The sequence below is a fragment of the Kogia breviceps genome, chromosome 8 (genome assembly GCF_026419965.1).
Source record: "Kogia breviceps isolate mKogBre1 chromosome 8, mKogBre1 haplotype 1, whole genome shotgun sequence".
Classification (NCBI taxonomy): domain Eukaryota; kingdom Metazoa; phylum Chordata; class Mammalia; order Artiodactyla; family Physeteridae; genus Kogia; species Kogia breviceps.
In genome coordinates this window covers 27,231,806-27,253,247 of record NC_081317.1, presented here as the reverse complement: position 1 = coordinate 27,253,247, position 21,442 = coordinate 27,231,806, and the positions used below count along the sequence as shown (strand labels likewise).

The 21,442-nt window shown below is 39.7% G+C and overlaps 1 protein-coding gene across 8 annotated transcripts in view; it reads left to right on the top strand.

Moving 5' to 3' along the window:
- The first annotated feature begins 4,516 nt into the window (after positions 1–4,516).
- FKTN (fukutin) overlaps positions 4,517–21,442 on the top strand; it is an 88,457-nt gene continuing 71,531 nt past the window's right edge. For 2 of the 8 annotated variants that reach the window (XM_067041021.1, XM_067041023.1), the window contains exons 1-2: positions 4,547–4,570; positions 15,468–15,654. In XM_067041021.1, coding sequence (XP_066897122.1) covers positions 15,550–15,654 — 105 coding nt within the window. In that variant the 5' untranslated portion in view covers positions 4,547–4,570; positions 15,468–15,549. Of the gene's footprint in view, positions 4,576–15,467; positions 15,655–20,950; positions 21,013–21,442 lie in introns of those variants that run through there. The other 6 variants (XM_067041024.1, XM_059072121.2, XM_067041026.1 and 3 more) reach the window with 6 other exon arrangements.

The following is a 21,442-nucleotide window of genomic DNA, read 5'->3' as shown; positions in this document are numbered from 1 at the left end:
CCGCGGCATGTGGGATCTTCCCGGACCGGGGCACGAACCCGCGTCGCCTGCATCGGCAGGCGGATTCTCAACCACTGCGCCACCAGGGAAGCCCGAGAATTCAGTTTTGAACCTAGATTTCTGTTCCTTGAGAAGTAATATTTGTCAAGATAGAAGTGTGTGTGTGTGTGTGTACGTATGTATGTGTATATGATTGACTCTTACCTATTTATACACTTAAAATATATGTCAAGTTGGACCTCCATTTCTACTCTTGCCCCGGACCCCACAGTGTGAGGGTGGACCAGGATGTGTATGTGCTTCAGCATCTGAATAATTTTAAAAAGATGGATGTTTGCTTATACTAGAGGCTGTTTTTACCAATCCTTGTACCCCTTCTCCAGCTGGACTGGCTAACCAGGTTAAAGCATACTGACTAGGATTCACAGTGAGTTGAAGGCTCACAGCTGGGCTCCGCCTTGTATGCTGCCGTAGTACCGCTCCCACCAGTTGCATGGTATGTATACCTCTAGTTAGCTGTTTGTTCCCAAACTTGTTATGCCAGTGGCATTGTTGTAATTACATAATTTAAATAGTACATAACCCAGTGAAATTCAAGTGGAGGGAACTTTAGCGATGAAGAGCAAGTGGCTGACAAGTTAGTTGTGTCCAAGATCATTGTAAATTACAGAGGATTGCAAGAAAGAAAAATACGCATCTAGGACTCTGAGTTGAGATTCCTTCACTTGTATCTGTAAGTTCCTGGTCCACTTTAAAGAAACATACCAGAAACTACAGGTGATCTGTTATGTCTGTGGCTTATGTAAGAAAAACTAATCAGTTGATCCACACTTAAAAAGACCATAGTTCAAATCAAAAGATTGGCCAATGTTGGGAATGCCCTGGCCGTCCAGTGGTGAGGGCTCTGTGCTTCCACTGCAGGGGGCACAGGTTCGATCCCTAGTCAGGGATCCAAGATCTCGCATGCCACGCAGCACAGCCCCCCCCCCCCCGCCCAAAAAGATTGGCTAATGTAATCCTCTGCTATTACTGCATTTTTTAAAGCTTTACATGGAACAAGATTTGTTATGCCCTTTATGAACCTGATCATTTTTCCCTTGTTAATTTATCATGACAATTTTCAAACATATAGAAGAGTAGAAAGGCTATTTATAATGAACACCTTTATGCTCATCACCTAGATTTATCAGTTGTTAACATTTTGCCATGTTTGTGTCATTTTTTTGTTTTAAAAAGTTTCACTCATAAGTAGTACTGTAATATGCATCAATGATGACTTTTTCTTTTAAACACAGCCACATTCCATTAACATTCTTAGCAAAATTAATATTGTCTAATGGCCCAGCCCATATTAAAATTCCAGTTGTCTCAAAAATGTCTTTTTATGGTTGTTTTTTTCAAATCAGGATCCAGACAAGGTCCGTGCATTGCATTTGGTTATTATGTCTCTTAAGTCTCTGATTTTGTATTAGTTCCCTCCCCACCTTTTAAATGCCATTGATAAAGAAACTGGGGCATTTGTCTTGTAGAATGTCCCACATTCTGATCGATTCTCTATAGCCTTTGTTAAATCTAGAGTTATGGTTAAATGCATGTTCAATTTTAAGGCAAGAATCCTTCACAGGTGGTGCTGTGTACTTTCTGTTGCATCACATCCAAAAGTGCATAATGGCAGGTTGTCCCACTTAAAAAGATTGATCAGTGGGTTCAGGTGGTGCCAGCCTAATCCGTCTATTGAAAAGTTCCCCATCAACGTTTCAACTTAATTTTAGCCTCTACTGATGAGGGCTGTCCTTCATACTGCATTAGGAGTAGCAATGATTGTTCTATCATTCATCATTTATTAGCTGGAATTCTCGTCAGTATTTTGGTTACACTGAAATCCTATTCCAATAAGAAAGGCCAGATAAATGCTTGATATTTTTATCAAGTTTCAGAATAGTGAGGTAGTGTCCTGGCAATCTTCAATCATGACTAATGAGTTTCATTTTTAAGGAATCATGAAGTCATATATTTGATGTGTTTTAATCAATAGCAGTTATTCATTTTGATGTTCAAAATTTTCCATCTTTGGTCCCTCAGGTTAGCACTTGTGTCCAATGATACTGTTAATCTTTGGTAACTTCCTTCCTCTGGGTGCTACCTACTTTTTCTTTTCCTTCTTCTGTGTCTTTTTTTTAAAAACATCTTTATTGGAGTATAATTGCTTTACAATGGTGTGTTAGTTTCTGCTTTATAACAAAGTGAATCTGCTATCCATATACATATATCCCCATATCTCTTCCCTCTTTCATCTCCCTCCCACTCTCCCTATCCCACCCCTCTAGGTGGTCACAAAGCACCGAGCTGATCTCCCTGTGCTATGCGGCTGCTTCTCACTAGCTATTTTACATTTGGTAGTATATATTAGTCTGTGCCACTCTCTACCTACTTTTTAAATTAACCTACCAGTTCTAAGTAATAAGAGGACTCTACATAAAACTGAGTTCCCTAAAACTGAGTTCCTCTGCCGAGTTTATGATTAACCTCTCTATCCCAAACCTTACTTCCTTTCTTGTTCCACACCTCAGGATTGAGGAGTATCAAAGAAAAGGGGCAGGGAGGGGGGCTTCCCTGGTGGCACAGTGGTTGAGAGCCCACCTGCCGGTGCAGCGGACCGGGTTCGTGCCCCGGTCCGGGAAGATCCCACATGCCGAGGAGCGGCTGGACCCGTGAGCCATGGCCGCTGAGCCTGCGCGTCTGGAGCCTGTGCTCCGCAACGGGAGAGGCCACAACAGAGAGAGGCTCGCGTACTGCAAAAGAAAAGAAAAGAAAAAGGGGGATTGTAACCAAGCAGGACCCAATGGGGCATTCCTGGGACAGACACTACCCCCCCCAACCCCCATGTCCTCCACCTGCTTCTTGATTGTAGAAAAGCTTTAGTCTCCCAGGCCTCCCCTGATTCTCAGAAGGCTGGCTCAAGAGTGAATGATTAGGAAATAGGAAGATGTAGAAACAAAGAATAGCTGTTGAGCTGGGAAACTGGCAACAATTTAGACTATAATCATCAAACTCCCATTTTCCTGAAAGAGATAAATGAAGGTCTGACACACAGTCCTAAGTTATTTTAACAGGAAGCAGACGCCCACCAGATGGAAACTGCTGACCACAAGCACGTAGACAACATACTGGTCGAAACCATAAGATTGGTGGTGCTGGAAACTTCACCTTGATGCCAACCAATCCAAGAACTCCATGAGCTGATCACGTGCACTGCCCCTCCCTCACACTGCCTTTAAAACCTCTGTCTCCTAACTAGCAGTTTGGAGATGGTCTTAGGACATCAGTGAGTGCACCATCTTCCCATGTTGCTGGACTCCTGAATAAAGAAACTTTTCCTTTTCCACTAACACTTGTCTCTGGAGTACTGTCCTCGTCTGGTTACATACAGCATAAACTTGTAGGTACACAGAAAACTTCTGGAAGGAAAAACAAGAAACTGATAAGGATCATAACCCCTGGGAAATGAGAAGGAAAATGACTTTTCATTTTATACTTTTCCAAAAAACAGTTTAGATTCCATGTGCTTTATTGAGCATACCTAATGGTACGTGGCGTTGTGCTAGAGGGCACAAAAATGTATATATCATGCATCAAGTTGGAAACCAAGTTAGCCCACTAAAAATAATTCAGGGTGTAAGAAAATGTATATACAACATATGTACTACTACAATAAATGTATGTTATGTATACCAGCATTCTCTACTATTATGATAAAATGATTTCAAAATGCAAAAAAAAGTTTAGAAAACTCAACTATATGAGGGGAGTATTTTCAGTTTTCACCATGGGCTGGTAATAGTAATTTTTGTAGAAAGAACTTCAAATTACAGTAATTTGTTTAGTGCTTTATAGTTTTCAAGATTATGTCAAAATTGATTCATCTGTGATGATCAACAATAATTCTTTGGATTACACAGTTAAAAACAGCGAGGTCCAGAATTGAATGTGTGTATATTTCCAGTCCTTAACAGGAGTATAACAGTCCGCGGGAGCTTGCACGTCCCACAGACACCTCAACCTCAAGAGCAATATTAACTCGTCTACTGTTTCCCAATCTACCTCCCATCTCACCCGATGGTACCCAAACCAGAGTTCAGGGAGTTATTCTGAATTCCTCTGCAAAGCACACTCAAAAATTATTCGTTGTTTATCTGAAATTCATATTTAACTGGCATCCTATATTTTATCTGGCCAACACACACTATGGGAAACACAGCTCAGCTGGTGCCTCTCCAATTCTAGAAGCAATTCCTAAACTCTCAGATCGCCTCAGTGCCCTGCTGTAGTTGTTACCTAGGCAACAGATAAAAAGAGTTTTGGCTACGTGTCTAAATCCCAAAAGCCAGGAAATCGCCGGGCTCCGTAAACTTCGGTGAGGAAGCAGTGTGGGTAGTAGACCAGGCGGAGGCCGGGGTTAACAGCTGCGACACCAACCCAACTGGTACGTAAAGGCTCCGCGCTTGACGGCCCCTTTTGCAGCGGTTGCTGTGAGTGCCGTAAAGCGGCGTTGCCGCTGGTGTTGGCGGAGGTAAGGTGAGAGAGGCGCGGTTTGGCCTCCGGGGATGGGTGGGCGCCTCGGGCGGGTGTCGCCGGTGGCTCGGGTACCGTCACTGGGCATTCCCCCAGCCTAATGGGCACTTGCCTCGGCCCAGGCGGGCCATAGGTCGAGCGCGCTCCGGGCGGGGGATGCTCAGTGGGGCAGTCCACGAGCACCTCGTGGGGGATGTGCGCTTCGGCTTCGCTCCCACGCTCTTGGGCTTGTCAGCAAGTAAAATCCTCATCCCGGGACAGGTCCGATGTTGGAGGCCGATCGAGACCCTTGTAGGACCCGGCTGGGGTAGTGACGTTTGAGTAGGGTCCTGAGAGCTGTCTCGGGATTTGCAAGAGGATCTGGGGGGCAGGGGTCTGCGGGAGGGAGGAGAGCATAGCAGGCTGTGGGGCCCGTGTGTGCAAAGGTGCAGAAGCATGAAAGGGACTACCAGGTTTGGGCAGCACTGCGTGTTAGGGTAATGGCTGGAGGAATGGGTGCGGAGACGGGAGGGCCAGAAACGTGGCGGGAGCTACCGTTGGGTCTCAACTGGGACGAACCTTGATGCCCCATGAGGGAGTGTGGAGTGCTTCCTTGGGCAGTGGGGGAGCTACAGCAGCTTTCTAGAGAGAGTGTAATTTAGTTAACCATCCCTTTCTTTTATGCTTTCCCCCTGGGTTCAGCTTTCAGTTCAGTTGGAGGAGTATTTACTGAAGCGCCCCTTTTGTGTGCCTAATAATGGGGTGGACACAGCTAGCCATGCTAAATAAAGTTTCATATGGCTTTGAGGTCTGCCTTTTGTTTGCACTATCAACTGGGGGATGTCGGGAAAGACTGATACACACACACACACACACACACACACACACACACACATATATATATATATATATATATATATATATATATATATATATATATACATACAGAGAGAGAGAGACAGAGAGAGAGAGAGACAGAGAACCGAAGCTTTGGATAGGAATCTGGGGAACTGAGTTCAGATTTCATCACCATCACCAATTTCTCAAGTAACATGAGAGAAGTCGCTTCTCTCTGGGCCTCAGTTTTCTCAGATGTAAACAGAGGACCTAGATAACAACAGGTTCTTTCTACTTTTGAAGATAGCAGGTTTCCAAAGAATAAACATCAGCCTATGAACAAATATGAAAGTGAGTGATGGAGCAGTGCATTAGGAATTGGGAAAAGTAAAAAAGGCTGGGATTGAGCTGTACTTTGAGGATGCATAGGGTTTGAGTCATCAGGAGCTATCTCTGCTGAGCACCATAGATAAAGATACAGAAGACAGGAATAGGCATTTTAGAGTATATTTGCGGAGGTAGGCTTTGAGAGGATGGAGGATTGGGGAAGTACGGCACTAGAGGTTGAAGGAACACCAAGTGGAAAGAAAATGCAGTACGTTCTGAAAAGGAAGAAAAAAGGAATGAGAGAAATGTCAGCAATATACAGTACTTGATTTCTTGGATCTAGGCGATTGTTATTTTGAACCCGTGTTTCTCAAAAGTGAATTTAAGTGCTGTTGATTAAAATGAGAATTCTATCAGAATTTTAGCATGTGATAATGTATTGGGAGTAAGGTGATGCAGATTGTAGCTTTGCGTTGCCAATAACTAGCTTCTTGGGCTGTCATTTATTTCTTCCAGATCCTATTCTCCTCTGCAAAATGATGTTCTTGGATTAGGTGGTCTCTCTTCTCTAAAACCTATAAAACATGAGTCTGTGAGGATGGAGAACTATTCTCTTTGAAGGGGGCAGGGAGATAGTAGGTGGAGAATAAAATTGTTAACTTTGAGGTGTAGGAAATAGAGTTGGATATATAGACAGATGGGGTTTATAGACTGAAACTTAAGTTGTAAGTTTTCTCTCAGAGGTGGGATTTAAAATCTTGAAAATGAGTTTGCTTTTTTTTTTTTTTTTTTTTTGCGGTATGCGGGCCTCTCACTGTTGTGGCCTCTCCCGTTGCGGAGCACAGGCTCCGGACGCACAGGCTCAGCGGCCACGGCTCACGGGCCCAGCCGCTCCGCGGCACGTGGGATCCTCCCGGACCAGGGCACGAACTCGCGTCCCCCGCATCAGCAGGCGGACTCTCAACCACTGCGCCACCAGGGAAGCCCAATGAGTTTGCTTTGAGGGAAAGATTGTAAAGAGTAACTATAGGGTGTGCGCATAGATAGGAGACTAGAGAAATGATTGAAGGAGACATGTAGATCTCAGAGCTATGAGCTAGGAGTCCTTTTCAAAAAGGATTACATTTGGGGGGGCCAGCATTTTTATTAAAATAATTTAACAGTATTTACAGTAAATATTAATATTAAGCAATAATTTTTGGGAACTCTAGCAGAAAATAATTCAAACAGATACGGTCTCCACTGTCGTTCTGATTGTCTATTCAGAAGTAATATCATTTACATACTTATTTATTCAACAAATACTTGTGTGTTTCAGGCACTGCTGTGTGCTAGGGATGTACAGTGAAGAAGGCAGATGTTGTTCCTATCGTCCCTGCATGTAAAGGCTGTAGTGTCCAAATCAGTGCTTTTCAAATTTTAATGCAAATATGAAGCAACTGAGGATCTTAAAATATAGATTAAATGTAGATTCTGAATCAGTAGGTCTGCAGTATGGCCTGAAAATTCTGCATTTTGACTCGCTCCAACATGATGCTGATGTTGCTCGTCTGAGGACCATACTTATAAGTAGCAAAGATCTAGATCCAGTCTAGCAGGTATTAAGCCACTACTACTATTTATCAGCTGTTTTTAGTAATAATTTTATTGTCTTTATAAAAATAATATATGCTCATTATAAAAATTTGGGGACAATATAAAAAAAGCATAAAGAACAATGTAAAACGCATGCCAATCCCCACACATAGAGATGACCATTATTGATATACTGGTGAACATCCAGATTTTATGTATGTACATATATTCACACTATATATTTTGTACTAAGTACTTGAGGCTTGCTGAGCCCTGTGTTTGATTCTGTTTGTTTGATTAGCTTTATAGTTTTACTGAGATCAACACCCAGATATCCTCAACCAAGCAGTTAAGTACTTGCATTCTTGAGGGGAAGACTTTACTTCGTTAAAAATAGCTTGGTTTAACACTCTTCTGTTACTCCAAAAATTGGAAGATAGTCAGATAATTAAAGCTTATAATGTGTGTGGGCTGTAGTATTTGTTAATTGAGCCGCAGAGTGAGATAATTTTTTTAAAGTTTTTTTTAAACTTAGTATTTTTTTTTCTCATTACAAAATCAATCGATATTCACATAGGATAAATAAAAATGAAAAAGAAAAGCACCTACAGTCTTCCCAACCCAAAGAGAGCCACTGTTTTTACACTGGTGTGTATGCTACTAAGGTAGCTCTTAAATGACCGGTGAAATAATGTATGTAAATAATGTTTGGGTCAAAAGAAATCCTTGGTTCCTCAACTTCCTGCTGCCTTTGAAATAAACATAATCTATTGTTTGTACTGTAGAGTCTTGTGACAGGGAACAGCTAGCAGGTTGCCTGGTGTCTATAGGATGTACATAGGGCTCAGTGATATTTGGGAACTTAATGGAAAAATGAATGAATGAGGGAACAAACCAAACTGACCTGTGTGACATAAACTCTGGCTGTCACTCTTCACCTGCAGTTACTCGCATTCACCACTTACCTCAAATACTTTTGTATACTCTTCTGGGCACACAGAGCTCTTGGGGCAACAGAGGTCCATCATAAATCTTTTAAAATCTATGTCTGTGCTTGAATTCTACTGTAGAAGACTACAGAATATGGAATACTGGGGAATATGGAAACATATGATAGCCTCCTGTCTCAAGGAACTATAACTAGTTAAGACTGACTGCAAAAATAGCACAAGTATACAATGCTGTGTGGATGTAAAAGAGGGAGCCTTTAGTTATCAGAGCAGAGGGAATTACTAGTAGGCTTTTAAGGTGACAGTTATTAATTATTGCTGGCATATATTGTATAGTTATCATGTTCTAGGTACTGTTCGGTGCTTTACATGTATTAATCTGTCAATCTCAGCCCTGTGAGTCAAGTACAATTTATAGATCCACTTTAAAGATGGGGCATAGAAAGATTAAGTAACCTGCCTAAGGACGTCCATATAGGCTGCAAGTGGCAGAGCAGGATTTGAACATAGCAGTCTGTCTTCGGAGCCTATGCCCTCAACTACTCTAAAGACAGTGAGGGTGCAGGATGTGGGGGAGAAAGCACTGTAGAGAGAAGGACTAGCATAGACAAATGCACCGAGGTGAGCAAGCACTGTATTGTTGGGTTCATTTAGGGGATTAGTACTAAATAAGCCATAGAAGTTCTTAAAGCACGGGAAAGTGACACAAAGTGGTACTATAGAAATGACTGGACTTTGGTCCCTAAGGTGGATATTTTGAGGAAAGCCTGGTGGTAGCGTACAGATCTTCCTCAATTTGATAAGCCCATTGTAAGTTGAAAATGCTGTTGATACACCTGACCTACCAAACATCATTAGACTTTAGCCTAGCCTACCTTAAACATCTTCAGGACACTTACATTAGCCTACAGGTAGGCAAAATCATCGAACACAAAGCCTACTTTATCATAAAGTATTGAATATCTCATCATTTATTGAATACTGCAAATGAAAAGCGGAATGGTTATAAGTGCCGGTTGTTTACTCTTGTGATCACGTGGTTGGCTGGGAGCTGTGCCTCACTGCCACTGCCCAGCATCACGAGGGATTATGTGGCATTTATTGCCAGCCCAGAAAAAGATCGAAATTCAAAAAACTCATGATGCTGAGTTTTTAGAGAGTGTCTGAAATGAAAGACCTAGATAAGAAAGAAAGTGAGGACAGGAAGGGACTGATATTACAGGGGCAAAGTAAAAGGGTGAAAAAAAGTGGCATTGCCTAATATGCCTACTATTCTGTTTGATATGAAATCTGGATGGATGTTCTCTTTATATTCTTTGTATTCTCTTGCTCCTAATCATTTTATTAGATATACCTCCCATATCTACTGGCTAACTACTACTTATAAATATTTCACCAGACTGCTGGTGATGTCCTCTTGAACATCCCACCAGCACCTAAAACAAATCACCGTCCACCTTCAAACCAGATTTCTTTCATGACTTGCCCCTCTGTTCTGTTAATGGTATCCCTATTTTCTTAATCATTTATGTTCAAAACAAAAAACAAAGCTGTTATTCCAAACAAAACAAAACAAAATAGTTTTTTGTGGTTCTAATTCCACATCTGAGTCACCAAACTTACATTCTTCTTAGTGCCTCTAAAAGCTGTTATTTGCCCAGGAATACCTGGGCAAAAACCATAGAGTGTGTGAAGTGGGAGAAAGCCTAGAAAATTTGCGTATGTTCAGTCAGATTGTGAATACCCTTGAATGCCATCACAGTTGACCCTTGAACAGTGCAGGTGCCAACCCTCTGTCGACTGAAATGAAAACACACAACATGAGAGCTGTGAGTTTCAGTTTTATTTGGGGACTTACTGAGGACTATAGTCTGGGACACAGTCTCTCAGATAGCTCTGAGTAAGAAGAGGTAGTGGGGGAGGTCAGTAGATACATGATTTTGGCAAAGGGGTACATGCAGTCAAGCGCACGTATGTAGAAAGTTACTGCTGGTCACGAGGAACACATATCTCAGTTAATGATTTTAGTGCTTTTCTAAGTATGGGAAGATGCAAGGGTCCAGGTTCATAAACTGTTTCTCCTGAAATATTTCTAAGTATCTAAGGGCCTGTTTTGCCTGTTTTCCCAGAGCACAGAGTACCTTATCCTGATCTTTACCCTGAATTCCTTTTAGATGTGTTGTAGGTCAGCAACTGCAGTGGCTAATGACTTGATTCTTATAGAATTGGATAGTGGGCACCAGTCTTTATTTTACACCTCCCTGCAGTCAAAAATCTGCATGTAGCAGAGTCAGCCGTCCGTATCTGCAGTTCCACACCAAAAGATTCAGTCAACAACAGATTGTGTAATACTATTTATTATTGAAAAAAATCTGCATATAAGTGGACCTGCGTAGTTCAAACCCGTGTTGTTCATTCAAGGGTCAAATGTATGTGGAATTTGAACTTTATTTGTAGGTGGTAGAGAACCTCTGAAATATTTTGATTATGGTGTAATTTGATTCATTTATCAGCAACTTGGTATATCTGTCAATGTATAGGTAAGATTATGAGTAGGCAGAAGTGGAACCTGGGACATCAGTTACAATTAAGACATTTGTACAATTAGAGTTTAAATTAGAATGACAGTGAAGAAAGAAGAGGGAGTTGGTGCCAGAGGGATTTTAGAGGTAAACTCAACAAGCCTTGGCCTCTCTTTTTTAAAGTATCACATTATTCATTTTAAAGTGGTAACTCCATTCCTAATGAAGAGATGGTGCTAGCAAATAGGAATGTTTTGACAGGCTAATATTCTTCCTTTGCAATAACTGCCTTGGCATTTATAGAAAACAAGTAATGAAGTAAAGTTAATTGGATATCATCTTGATAGTAAAAATGTAGTTGGGATTGATGATATATTCTGGAGGTTTATTTCATTTAAGAATTAACTGTAGGTTAGAGATATGTCCAAAGAAAGAACAAGATATTAATTTGGACTTTATGTTTCTGTAGTGGTTTATATAGGCCTTTCTTTCCACCTGTTAATTCTGGCACAGAAAAGGCTGGACTATGTAGCACACTCCAAATGCTGCTTTACATTTCACTAGGAATCAGTGTACAATACGTTGATGCACTATTTACTACAACTACAAGAAACTGAGCTGAAATACTGAAAATGAAGGATATTCTTTTTTTTTTTTTTTTTTTTTTGCGTTACGCGGGCCTCTCACTGTTGTGGCCTCTCCCGTTGCGGAGCACAGGCTCCGGACGCGCAGGCTCAGCAGCCATGGCTCACGGGTCTAGCCGCTCTGCAGCATGTGGAATCTTCCCAGACCAGGGCACGAACCTGTGTCCCCTGCATCGGCAGGCAGGCTCTCAACCACTGCGCCACCAGGGAAGCCCCAGGATATTCTTTTTGTTATCTTGTGAGCTGTCCTTATCAGAGTACATATTTGACTGTTTTATTTTAGCAAGGTTTAGCTGACAGCAAAACTAATACCATCATCAATATTGTTTTATGTTGCTAGTTTTTACAGTTTTAGGAGATAGAACATGATCGTGATTTATTCAGTTATCTTTGCTTTATGCATTATCTGTAAATCAAGTAGATTACTCACGTCACTGGTGATATTTCTCTTAAGTAGTTTGTTGACTTTATATAATATCATGTAGTGTTTGCTTTATATAGGCTTCCACACTGGAAGCTCGTTTGGATTGTTTTAAAACTCTAAGACTTCTGATTTAAAGATGACAGAGTAAAGACATTTGTGCCTTCTTCTATCTGAAATTACCCTGAAACAGCAAGGAGAATGAGAGACAGAGATGTACAGTTGACTCTTGAACAACATGAGTTTGAACTGCTGTATGTAGATTTTTTTAAATAGTAAATACTGCAGTACTATATGACCCCTGGGTGGTTGAATCCACAGATGCAAAACCGCATCTATGAAGGAACTGCAGATACAGAGGAACCACGTATGTATATGGAGGGCCAACTATACGTTATATGCAGATTTTTAACTGTGTAGAGGGTTGGTACCCCAACCCCTGCATTGTTCAAAGGTCAACTGTAATTACATCTTTGATGGGACTAGAGTCCTGTACCCCAAATTGAAATATTTGAGAAATATTTGTCAAATGTAAGCAGAAAGAGATCTCAGGTAGAACTGTCAGAGCAACGAGAAATAGATCTTCTGTTTACAGTGGTGTCAGTATGCATAGAAAAGCAGTGGGAGAAGCTTCCTTGGAATGTTTGGCAACATGAACTAGCAGGAAAGGAAGAGCAAATGAGAAAGCACACAGATACTCAATCTTTGCAGGAAGCACTCTCTTGGTGATGCAAGAAGTAATGGCTAAACAACTTTCTCTTGCTTGTTCTCACATACATTCCCTCTGTCTCTCTCACGCACACACATGCGCAGAACACCCTGTAGCATAAAGAGCTTTCTTGTATACTAAAGAGACTACCTTCTAGTCCAGAACACAGCCTTGTTTCTTCCTTCCACAATCCTCTTGCAAATAGTTGGCCTGAGTGGAGTTCATGTCATTCAAAGATTAATAATAATAAAAAAGAAATTAGCAACAGCATCTACACAAAATGTTACAAGAAGAAAAGCGAAAAGAAACAGAAAAACAAGTGGCAAAGAACCCATGAGAAAACTGTATTGGCCTAACAAATTTAAGGAGACAATCACTTCTTTAAAGTAATAGAGAAAGTTCATTGGCTAGGAAGAAATAGTAAGACAACAGTAAATGGTGAGTAATAATTTGGCAGAACTCAAGAAAGAAAAGAAAGAAAAATAAAATCAGAAAAAAAAGGCCAGGACTTCCCTTGTGGCACAGTGGGTTAAGAATCCGCCTGCGGGCTTCCCTGGTGGCGCAGTGGTTGAGAATCCGCCTGCCGATGCAGGGGACACAGGTTCGTGCCCCGGTCCGGGAAGATCCCACATGCCGCGGAGTGGCTGGGCCCGTGAGCCATGGCCGCTGAGCCTGCGCGTCTGGAGCCTGTGCTCCACAACGGGAGAGGCCACAACAGTGAGAGGCCTACGTACCACCGAAAAAAAAAAAAAAAAAAAAAAAGAAGAATCCGCCTGCCATTGCAGGCGACATGGGTTCAAGCCCTGGTCTGGGAAGATCCCACATGTTGTGGAGCAACTAAGCCCGTGCACCACAACTACTGAGCCTGTGCTCTGGAGCCCACGAGCCACAGCTGCTGAGCCCATGTGCCACAACTACTGAAGCCTGCATGCCTAGAGCCTGTGCTCTGCAACAAGAGAAGCCACCACAATGAGAAGTCCATGCACTGCAATGAAGAGTAGCCCCCGCTTGCTGCAACTAGAGAAAGCCCGCACTCAGCAACAAAGACCCAACGCAGCCAAAAATAAAAATAAATAGATAAATAAAGAGTCAATGGGAACATTAAGGAGTGGTCCCTTATTAAAAAAAAAAAAAAAAAACATGCCACATAAGAAGCAAAAGGGAGAATTAACACTGTTGAAAACTCAGTAAGGGACATGACAGGCTTTTGAAAGTTGAGCAAAGTGAAATGAGAGTGAAAGGAGATGAAAGAAATGCTTAATTGTAGTTCTAGAAATAGAGAACATTAGAACAGAAAAGTATTCGAACATATAACTTAAGAAAACTTGCCGCAGAGAAAGAAATCTTGATTCTACAGATTGAAAGTGCACATAATGAAGAAAAAGTAATATACAGTCATTAACATCATTACATAACCTAGTTTTTAAAAAATTGGATTGCAAAGATAAGGAATGTGTTCTTTGCTTATCCCATTAAAAAGATCAGCTTATCTATAGGGGAGTGGTAGGGAAAGGATCAGGTATTGTCAAGGGAGTATTTAGCATCGCAGGACAGTGGTACAAATTCTATAAGTCATCAGAGGAAAGAAAGTGTGATCTCAAAGCCAAACTATTAGTTGAAACCCGTTTTTTTGTTGCTTTTTCATAAATTTATTTATTTATTTATTGTTGGCTCTGTTGAGTCTTCATTGCTGTGCAGGGGATTTCTCTAGTTGCGACCAGTGGGGGGATACTCTTCCTTGTGGTGTGCGGGCTTCTCATTGCAGTGGCTTCTCTTGTTGCAGAGCACAGGCTCTAGGTGCACGGGCTCAGTAGTTGTGGCTCACGGGCTCTAGAGTGCAGGCTCAGTAGTTTTGGCACATGGGCTTAGTTGATCCACAGCATGTGGAATCTTCCTGGACCAGGGCTCGAACCCGTGTCCCCTGCACTGGCAGGTGGATTCTTAACCACTGCTCCACCAGGGAAGCCCGGCAGCCGTTTTTGAACAATGCAGGAACTCAAGGTAAATAGTGCCCACAAGTCCTAAGGAGAAGATGAATACCAGCCTTCCACTAGCTGAACAGAGATGATACAGTAAAAGGATTGGCAGGGAATATAGTAGGAATAAGACTAAAACTGTGAGATTTGTATTGCAGAATGCGATAGAACGATAGCAAAGTAAACTAATAAAAGTCAGGATTGAAAGAGGAGAGATGCAGAAGGTAGATTGTCTCTTATTTTTTAGCTGGAGAACTAAAGACATACAAAGTTTAGACATCAAGTAATAGAGGTGTTAGTATATTTAAAGGAATAACAATAAACATTTGAAGAACTGAATTTAATATGTTTGACCAAAATCAAACAGTGGAGAGGAGGTAAGAAGAAGTAGAACTATATTAAATTTCTTGTTCTGAAGAAATAGTCAGATGGGACCAAAAATGAAAGAACAAAAATTTTTATCATGGCTTTTTTTACACTTGCAGAAAACTGAAAATGTATATTTATAAAAACTGACCACATCCTACATAATAAAAGACAGAGCTATTATACAGATGATGTTCCTTGACCAAAAACTTTATTTTTTTCTATGGAAGTGGTTCTTAGTATGTTCAGCAGCATCAGCATCGCCTGGGAACTCATTAGAAATGCAAATTCAGAGGGCTCACCCCAGTTCTATTGAATCAGAAACCCTGGGGGAGAAGCCCCCTAGTCTCTTTTGGTCTGTTTTTATAGCTATGCCATTTATGTTTTTTGTTATTTGCAACTGTAAAGAATGCTATGGTAAACTTTTTTGTTCTGTCAAGTGTGGTCTCATATCTGATTATTTCTTTAGGATAGGAAATTACCAAATCAAAGAAGGTTCTGTTGAACTTTAGATAACTTTTTCTTGGTTAATAAAGGGGAAAATTAAATACAGGTTTTTGTCTCTTTAGAAATATCTTTTTGTTCACAGAAAACAAGATTATCTTCTTACCCAAAAAGATGAAACCAACTGGGTTACTTTCAAAAGACAACCAAGTGAGCACCGCAGACTAATGAGTAGGATCAATAAGAACGTGATTTTGGCGCTTTTAACTTTGACAAGTTCTGCATTTCTGCTGTTTCAGTTGTACTACTACAAGCACTATTTATCAGCAAAGGTAATTTTTTTCCTCCTTTCTCATTATTAGACTTCATTTTAGCTGTATATTTTCCTAACTTACTTCCCTTTTGCAGTACATAAAATTAATCACAGTTTTTAAAATCCTTGCAGAAATAGTTCTTTGAGATTTTCATCCTCGTGAGTGTGGCAAGCAATTCAAAATTACAGTTAAATGTTATTGTAATAACACGCTAAAAGTCAGAGGTGCCAAGTTTCAGTGATGTTGAAATTTTCTGATAGAGTTATGTGAAAATTGTTATTTTTCCAAACAGATCATCACTCATTGGAAAGATAAAATATTATAATTAGTTTATTTTAGTACAGAGTATATTTTATGGAGTATATTTTAATATAGTGTCTAACAGGGAAGTGTAGTGTTATAACTTACCTTTATTATAAATCTATAGGTATAAAGATGTAGAGACAATAATTTGGAATCTGGTCGCTTCTGAAGATCATACAGAAGTCCAGATAAGAAATTCCAAAGTTGAGAAGGTATTGCTGAATTGTGGAAAGTTGTCAAACACTCCCACTGGGGTTAATTATAATAATAGCTACCATTATTGAGAATTGTGCTAGATACTGTCTGTGCTTAATTTAACCCTAAAAACATTTTGGGGGGGAATTATGTTTTTTGTTTGTATCGTCATTTGATAGTTAGAACTATTCTTCAGAACCAGTTACTTCCCTTTCCCTCCCAAAGGGGATGATACTTCCCTGCCCTAGTTAAGCTTGACCATGAGACTGACTTTGGCTTGTGGAATGTTATAGACATTTGCAGAGATTTCAAATGGGATCGTATGATGTGACTTGCCCTTTGTGCTCCCCTGACCTGCCGGAGAAGAGTGTGCCCTGGGTAGATGCTGACCTCCAGCCTGAGACCTGAATTAGATGTATGGAGCAGACCAAACATAGCTTCCCAGATGACTCATACATCTATGAGGGAGAAAACAAATGCTTAAGCCTTTAAGACTGAGAGAGGTTTATTATGCAGCATTATTACATGAGGTTCCTAGACCTCATTTTACAAATATGAAAACCAAAACTCTGACAGAGATGTTAGATAACTTACCCCAATTACCCAGTTTCTAACATGCAGGCCTGACAGGTGTACCTAACTCCATTCTTTCCAGGCTATATTCTTTTTAAAATAATTGACAAGTACTGAGGCTACCAGCTGTCTTGGCTGTTGATTCAGTGAATGTCTTTGTGTTTCATCTTCAACACTTTGCTGATTATCTTCTTAGGATAAAGTCCTAGAGTGGAATTTCTGGGTCTAAGATGTACATTCTAGATTTTGTTACATATTGCAAAGTCACCTTTCCTAAAGATAAGTAGTGTGCCTGATTTCCTATACCCTTTCCAAATATGGGAATAATAACAACAGTAACAATAATTACGGCATCCGTGTCATGCTTTTGGCTAATAGTAGCTTAAACAAATAGAGGGTTATTTGTCCTTTATACCTTTCAGTCCAGAGCTCCCAAAATTCTCTTGATGTTTCCTTGGTGCTACAGTACAGGCTGGAGGAGGAAACAGTGCATTCTAGGAGGCTTCTTCTTTTGTGACATGGCCAGCAGATTCCCAGCTGTAAGAAAATCTGGGAAAGCAAGATTTTACTATTAGTGTTACTGCTGTTGTTAGTTAGGTTTTCCAGACTTAATAATAGAGATCACAAAGGAGAAGGGGTTTGGGAGTGAGTGTTAGGTCAACTTACCTATTGTGTCTGCCATAGCAGTTTACGTTTTTTGGTGTGCTTATAGGCTAGGCATTATGCTAAGCACTTTACATATATTTAATTCTTATAACAACAGATTGAGTAGATCCTGTTGTCCTCATTTTCCCAGCGGAAAAAACTGAGGTTTAGAGAAACTTACTAAATTTGTCCAGTGTCACACAATTATTAAGTGAGGGAGATAGAATTTAAACCTGAGGAGTCTACCCCAAGAGCCCTTGTTCTTCATATTTCTGGTATTTTTGATGTTCAAGAGCCAAGAGATATTAAACTCCATTAGAGGCCATTTCTTTCTAATGAAGTTAAACATCTTTCCATATGCTTTTTGGTTCTTTTTATTTCTTTATTATAATTTCTTTTTATTCCTATCTGCATATTTTTCTGATGTTGTTGTCTTTTTCTGTAGCTGTTCTTTATAGTTTTTTTTTTGGGCTTTTTTTTTTTTTTTTTTTTTTTTTTTGGTACGCGGACTTCTCACTGTTGTGGCCTCTCCCGTTGCGGAGCACAGGCTCCGGACGCTCAGGCTCAGCGGCCATGGCTCACGGGCCCAGCCGCTCCGCGGCATGTAAGATCTTCCCGGACCGGGGCACGAACCTGTGTCCCTTGCATCGGCAGGCGGACTCTCAACCACTGTGCCACCAGGGAAGCCCTATAGTTTTAAGGATATTAAAAGAGTTTACCATATATATTTCAAATATCTTCCCCAGTTTATTAATTTGCCTTTTACCTTTATATTCACGATGTACCCCCTTAATACACTAGTGTTCTATTTAATTTCTAGGTAGACAGGTATCAAGATCTTTCTCCCTTAGAGCATCTGTTTTTTATGTCATAAGTAGCCCAAGATTATGGAAATATTCACCTATATTTTCATCAGATACTATTTTATGTTTAAATTTTTATACAAAATATAATTTATTTTAGTATGAGGTATGAGTTAGATGTTTAATTTACAGTTTGACCCAAATGGTTAATCAGCTGTCCCAATGTCACTTATTGAATGACTTCATTAATTTAAAAATCCCACCTTAATTATATGTTAAATTCATGTAAATAACTCCTGTCTTGACCTTCTTCCATGGGAAGCAATGTGGCATAGTTGTTAAGAGCATGATCTCCAGCCTAGGATTAAATCTCATCTATCCTGCTTATTAGCTGTGGGATCTTGGGTAAATTACTTGACTTCTGTTACTTGACCTCTACTTCCTCATCTATGGAATTGGGACAGTAACAGTACCACCTATGAGACTTGTGAAACTTACATGAATTAATACACATGAAGCATTTGGAACAGTACAAGTCACATAGAAAGAGATCGGTACATATTAGCTATTATTTTTATTATTATTATCTTCAATTTTATAATGAAAAATAGTATTTGTTGTATTGAGTCCATGTCATACAAACTGTTTTAGTAATAAGTGCCATATTCTTTAAACAAAATAGAATATTTTGAACAAAATAAAGCATTAAATTAAATAAAGTTCAGTTAACCTTTATATACTATTAAATTTGTGAAATTTGCATTATCTGTAGTAGAGTTCTTGTTTTTTATGTTTAATTTTAATAATAGGTAGAAATTATAATATCTAAGTTCTAAATACCAAAGGTTATTTTTATTTTATTGAAGACTATGGAAATTATATTAAACTTTTCCTAGCCAAGTAATTTTGCATTCTTTAAGATGGAATTTTAAAACTTACTCATTAATTCAGAAACTTTTATTTAAAAATCATGTGTTGGGCATTTTGCTAAGGTGATAAACAGTGATTGGGAAGTGATCTCTTTCCTCTCTATATTTATAATTTAATTGGGAACAGATGCTAATGGGACGATAAATGTTTCCTATATATTATTAATGTGAAGGTAAGATACTCTGTAAGGAACACAAGTAGTTCCTCTATACTAACAGGAAAAAAAAAAGCTTTATTTAAAAATAGGGTTAGACTAACTGCTGAAGCTACCAACTTTTAAAACTTTTTTAGTTTTGTTGTGGAAAAACTTTTAACTTTTGTTTTTTTATTAAACTTCAAGATTTTACTTACATACAGACTTTAGGGAACTACAGATGCATCCTCAGTAGTCTAATACAGATTCTCCTGACATAGGAGGAGAACCCAGAATTTTGTGAACTTTGTTTATTGATCGTATCTGAATTGTATTCCTCATTTGTTCAGTGAACAATATTTTTGGGGGGATAATCTTAGATAAATAAAGAAAGTTCACATGAAAATGATTTTTAGTTCAATCAAATTTGTTTGATTTGGCAAAAGAGTACATAATAGTAGCCTTGATCAATACTAAATAATAGGTCAGCATCATCAACATAAAAACCTTGATTCTAGGTCATCCTTGAACTTTGCGATGATTTAGAGAGACCCTTGAGATTATGTATTAGAACTAGGGCAGGGATGAAAAATGGGTTTTATCTTTGGTCCCCAACCCATATCTAGTGTAGTAAATGTTTAGGACCACAGAGTTTTACAGGCTCTTCAATAAAGAGAAATACAATATCTATCATTGGTTAGGGAAGAAGGGCTATTTGCTTTCTTGGAGTTAAGGAAGGCTACTTCTGTCTATCTATTTCTTGAGCCTCACCATGGAATTCCTTTTGACCCTAGCTGGTTATGCAAGTTTAGTCTTTCAGTGACCTCCTAAATGAGGTCTGAATAATCCAGTTATCTGATAGCATTGAAGATAGGAACTAACAGATTATATCTGTTGGGTCTGGTAAAATTCCATTGATGGATAGAGTTCACTCTTCAGATTCCATAACAACCATCCAAGTCTTTGAAATACAAACTCTTCCAGGCCTTCAAAGGGAAGGACTAGGTGCTAGAGACCTAGCACCCTCTAGAGAATGTCAGTTGTTCATTGTTTTTTACTGTGTCTAACAGGATAGTGTGATTATGATTCTGTGTTGCTCATTCAGTCTGTATTTCTTGACTATGTGTTACATAAAGGGCACTTGGTAGGAATACAGAGATAAATAGAACACAGGTCCTAATCTCAAGGAACTCAGAATTTGATAGAAGTGGTAACAGCAGTAATTCTTGAGTTTTGAGCCTAGATATTCCTGAGTTTGAACCCTCATTCACTTGTTTGGCTGAGCCTGTGCTCTATAGCCCATGAGCCACAACTACTGAGCCCGTGTGCCACAACTACTGAAGCCAGCACACCTAGAGCCCGTGCTGCACAAGAGAAGCCACCACAGTGAGAAGCCCATGCACTGCAATGAAAGAGTAGCCCCCGCTCGCTGCAACTGGAGAAAGCCCGTGCACAGCAATGAAGACCCAACGTGGCCAATAATTTTAAAAAAATAAAAATAAAAAATAAGATAAATAAAAGAATACTTTTTTTAAAAAAGATTGCTAAGTTCAGTTCCTAAAGCTTGTGTCTTCACTCATAGGGCTATTCCAACTTGTAAATACAAGTATGTTCAAACAAAATACTATAACATTGATAAGAAGATATGAAATGAGATAGCTTTAAGGAGTTCTGCATCCGAATTGAAAGTCATAAAATATTGATGCCTCAGTGGAAAGAAGACAAAGCCAATGAACCATGTTTGTGTAAAGCACTGAGTGAACCAAACCTTAATGATGTTCTTGACTTACAACCGTAAGCTGCACCCCTGCCTGTAGTAATCAGTTATTCTTATTAACTAGGCCACTTACAGTGTTCTGTTCTGGGATATCGTTCTTTGCATTATATTTAGTAACCTGTGTGTGTTTGGTTAGAAGGCAGGGGAGGGAGTTGAAAGGGGAATTTGGATTTCAAATTTGGCAGTAGTCATTCACAGTGAACAATTTCATAATCCATTATTAGAAATGGAAATTAATCTTATAACCATTTAGTTCATGCATAACAGGTTTTTGAAGTGTTTTCAGTGGGTCAGTTACTGAAGCATGATTTTTCTTAGATCTTCTTTGACTTCTGGCTAGTTCCGTTTTGTTCTGAAGGCTAATGTCTAGGTCACTGCTGAGAAAGAATATCATGCCTGATAGTCTGATCGAGTATGGTAAACTTTGATAAATGCTACTGTTCCCCC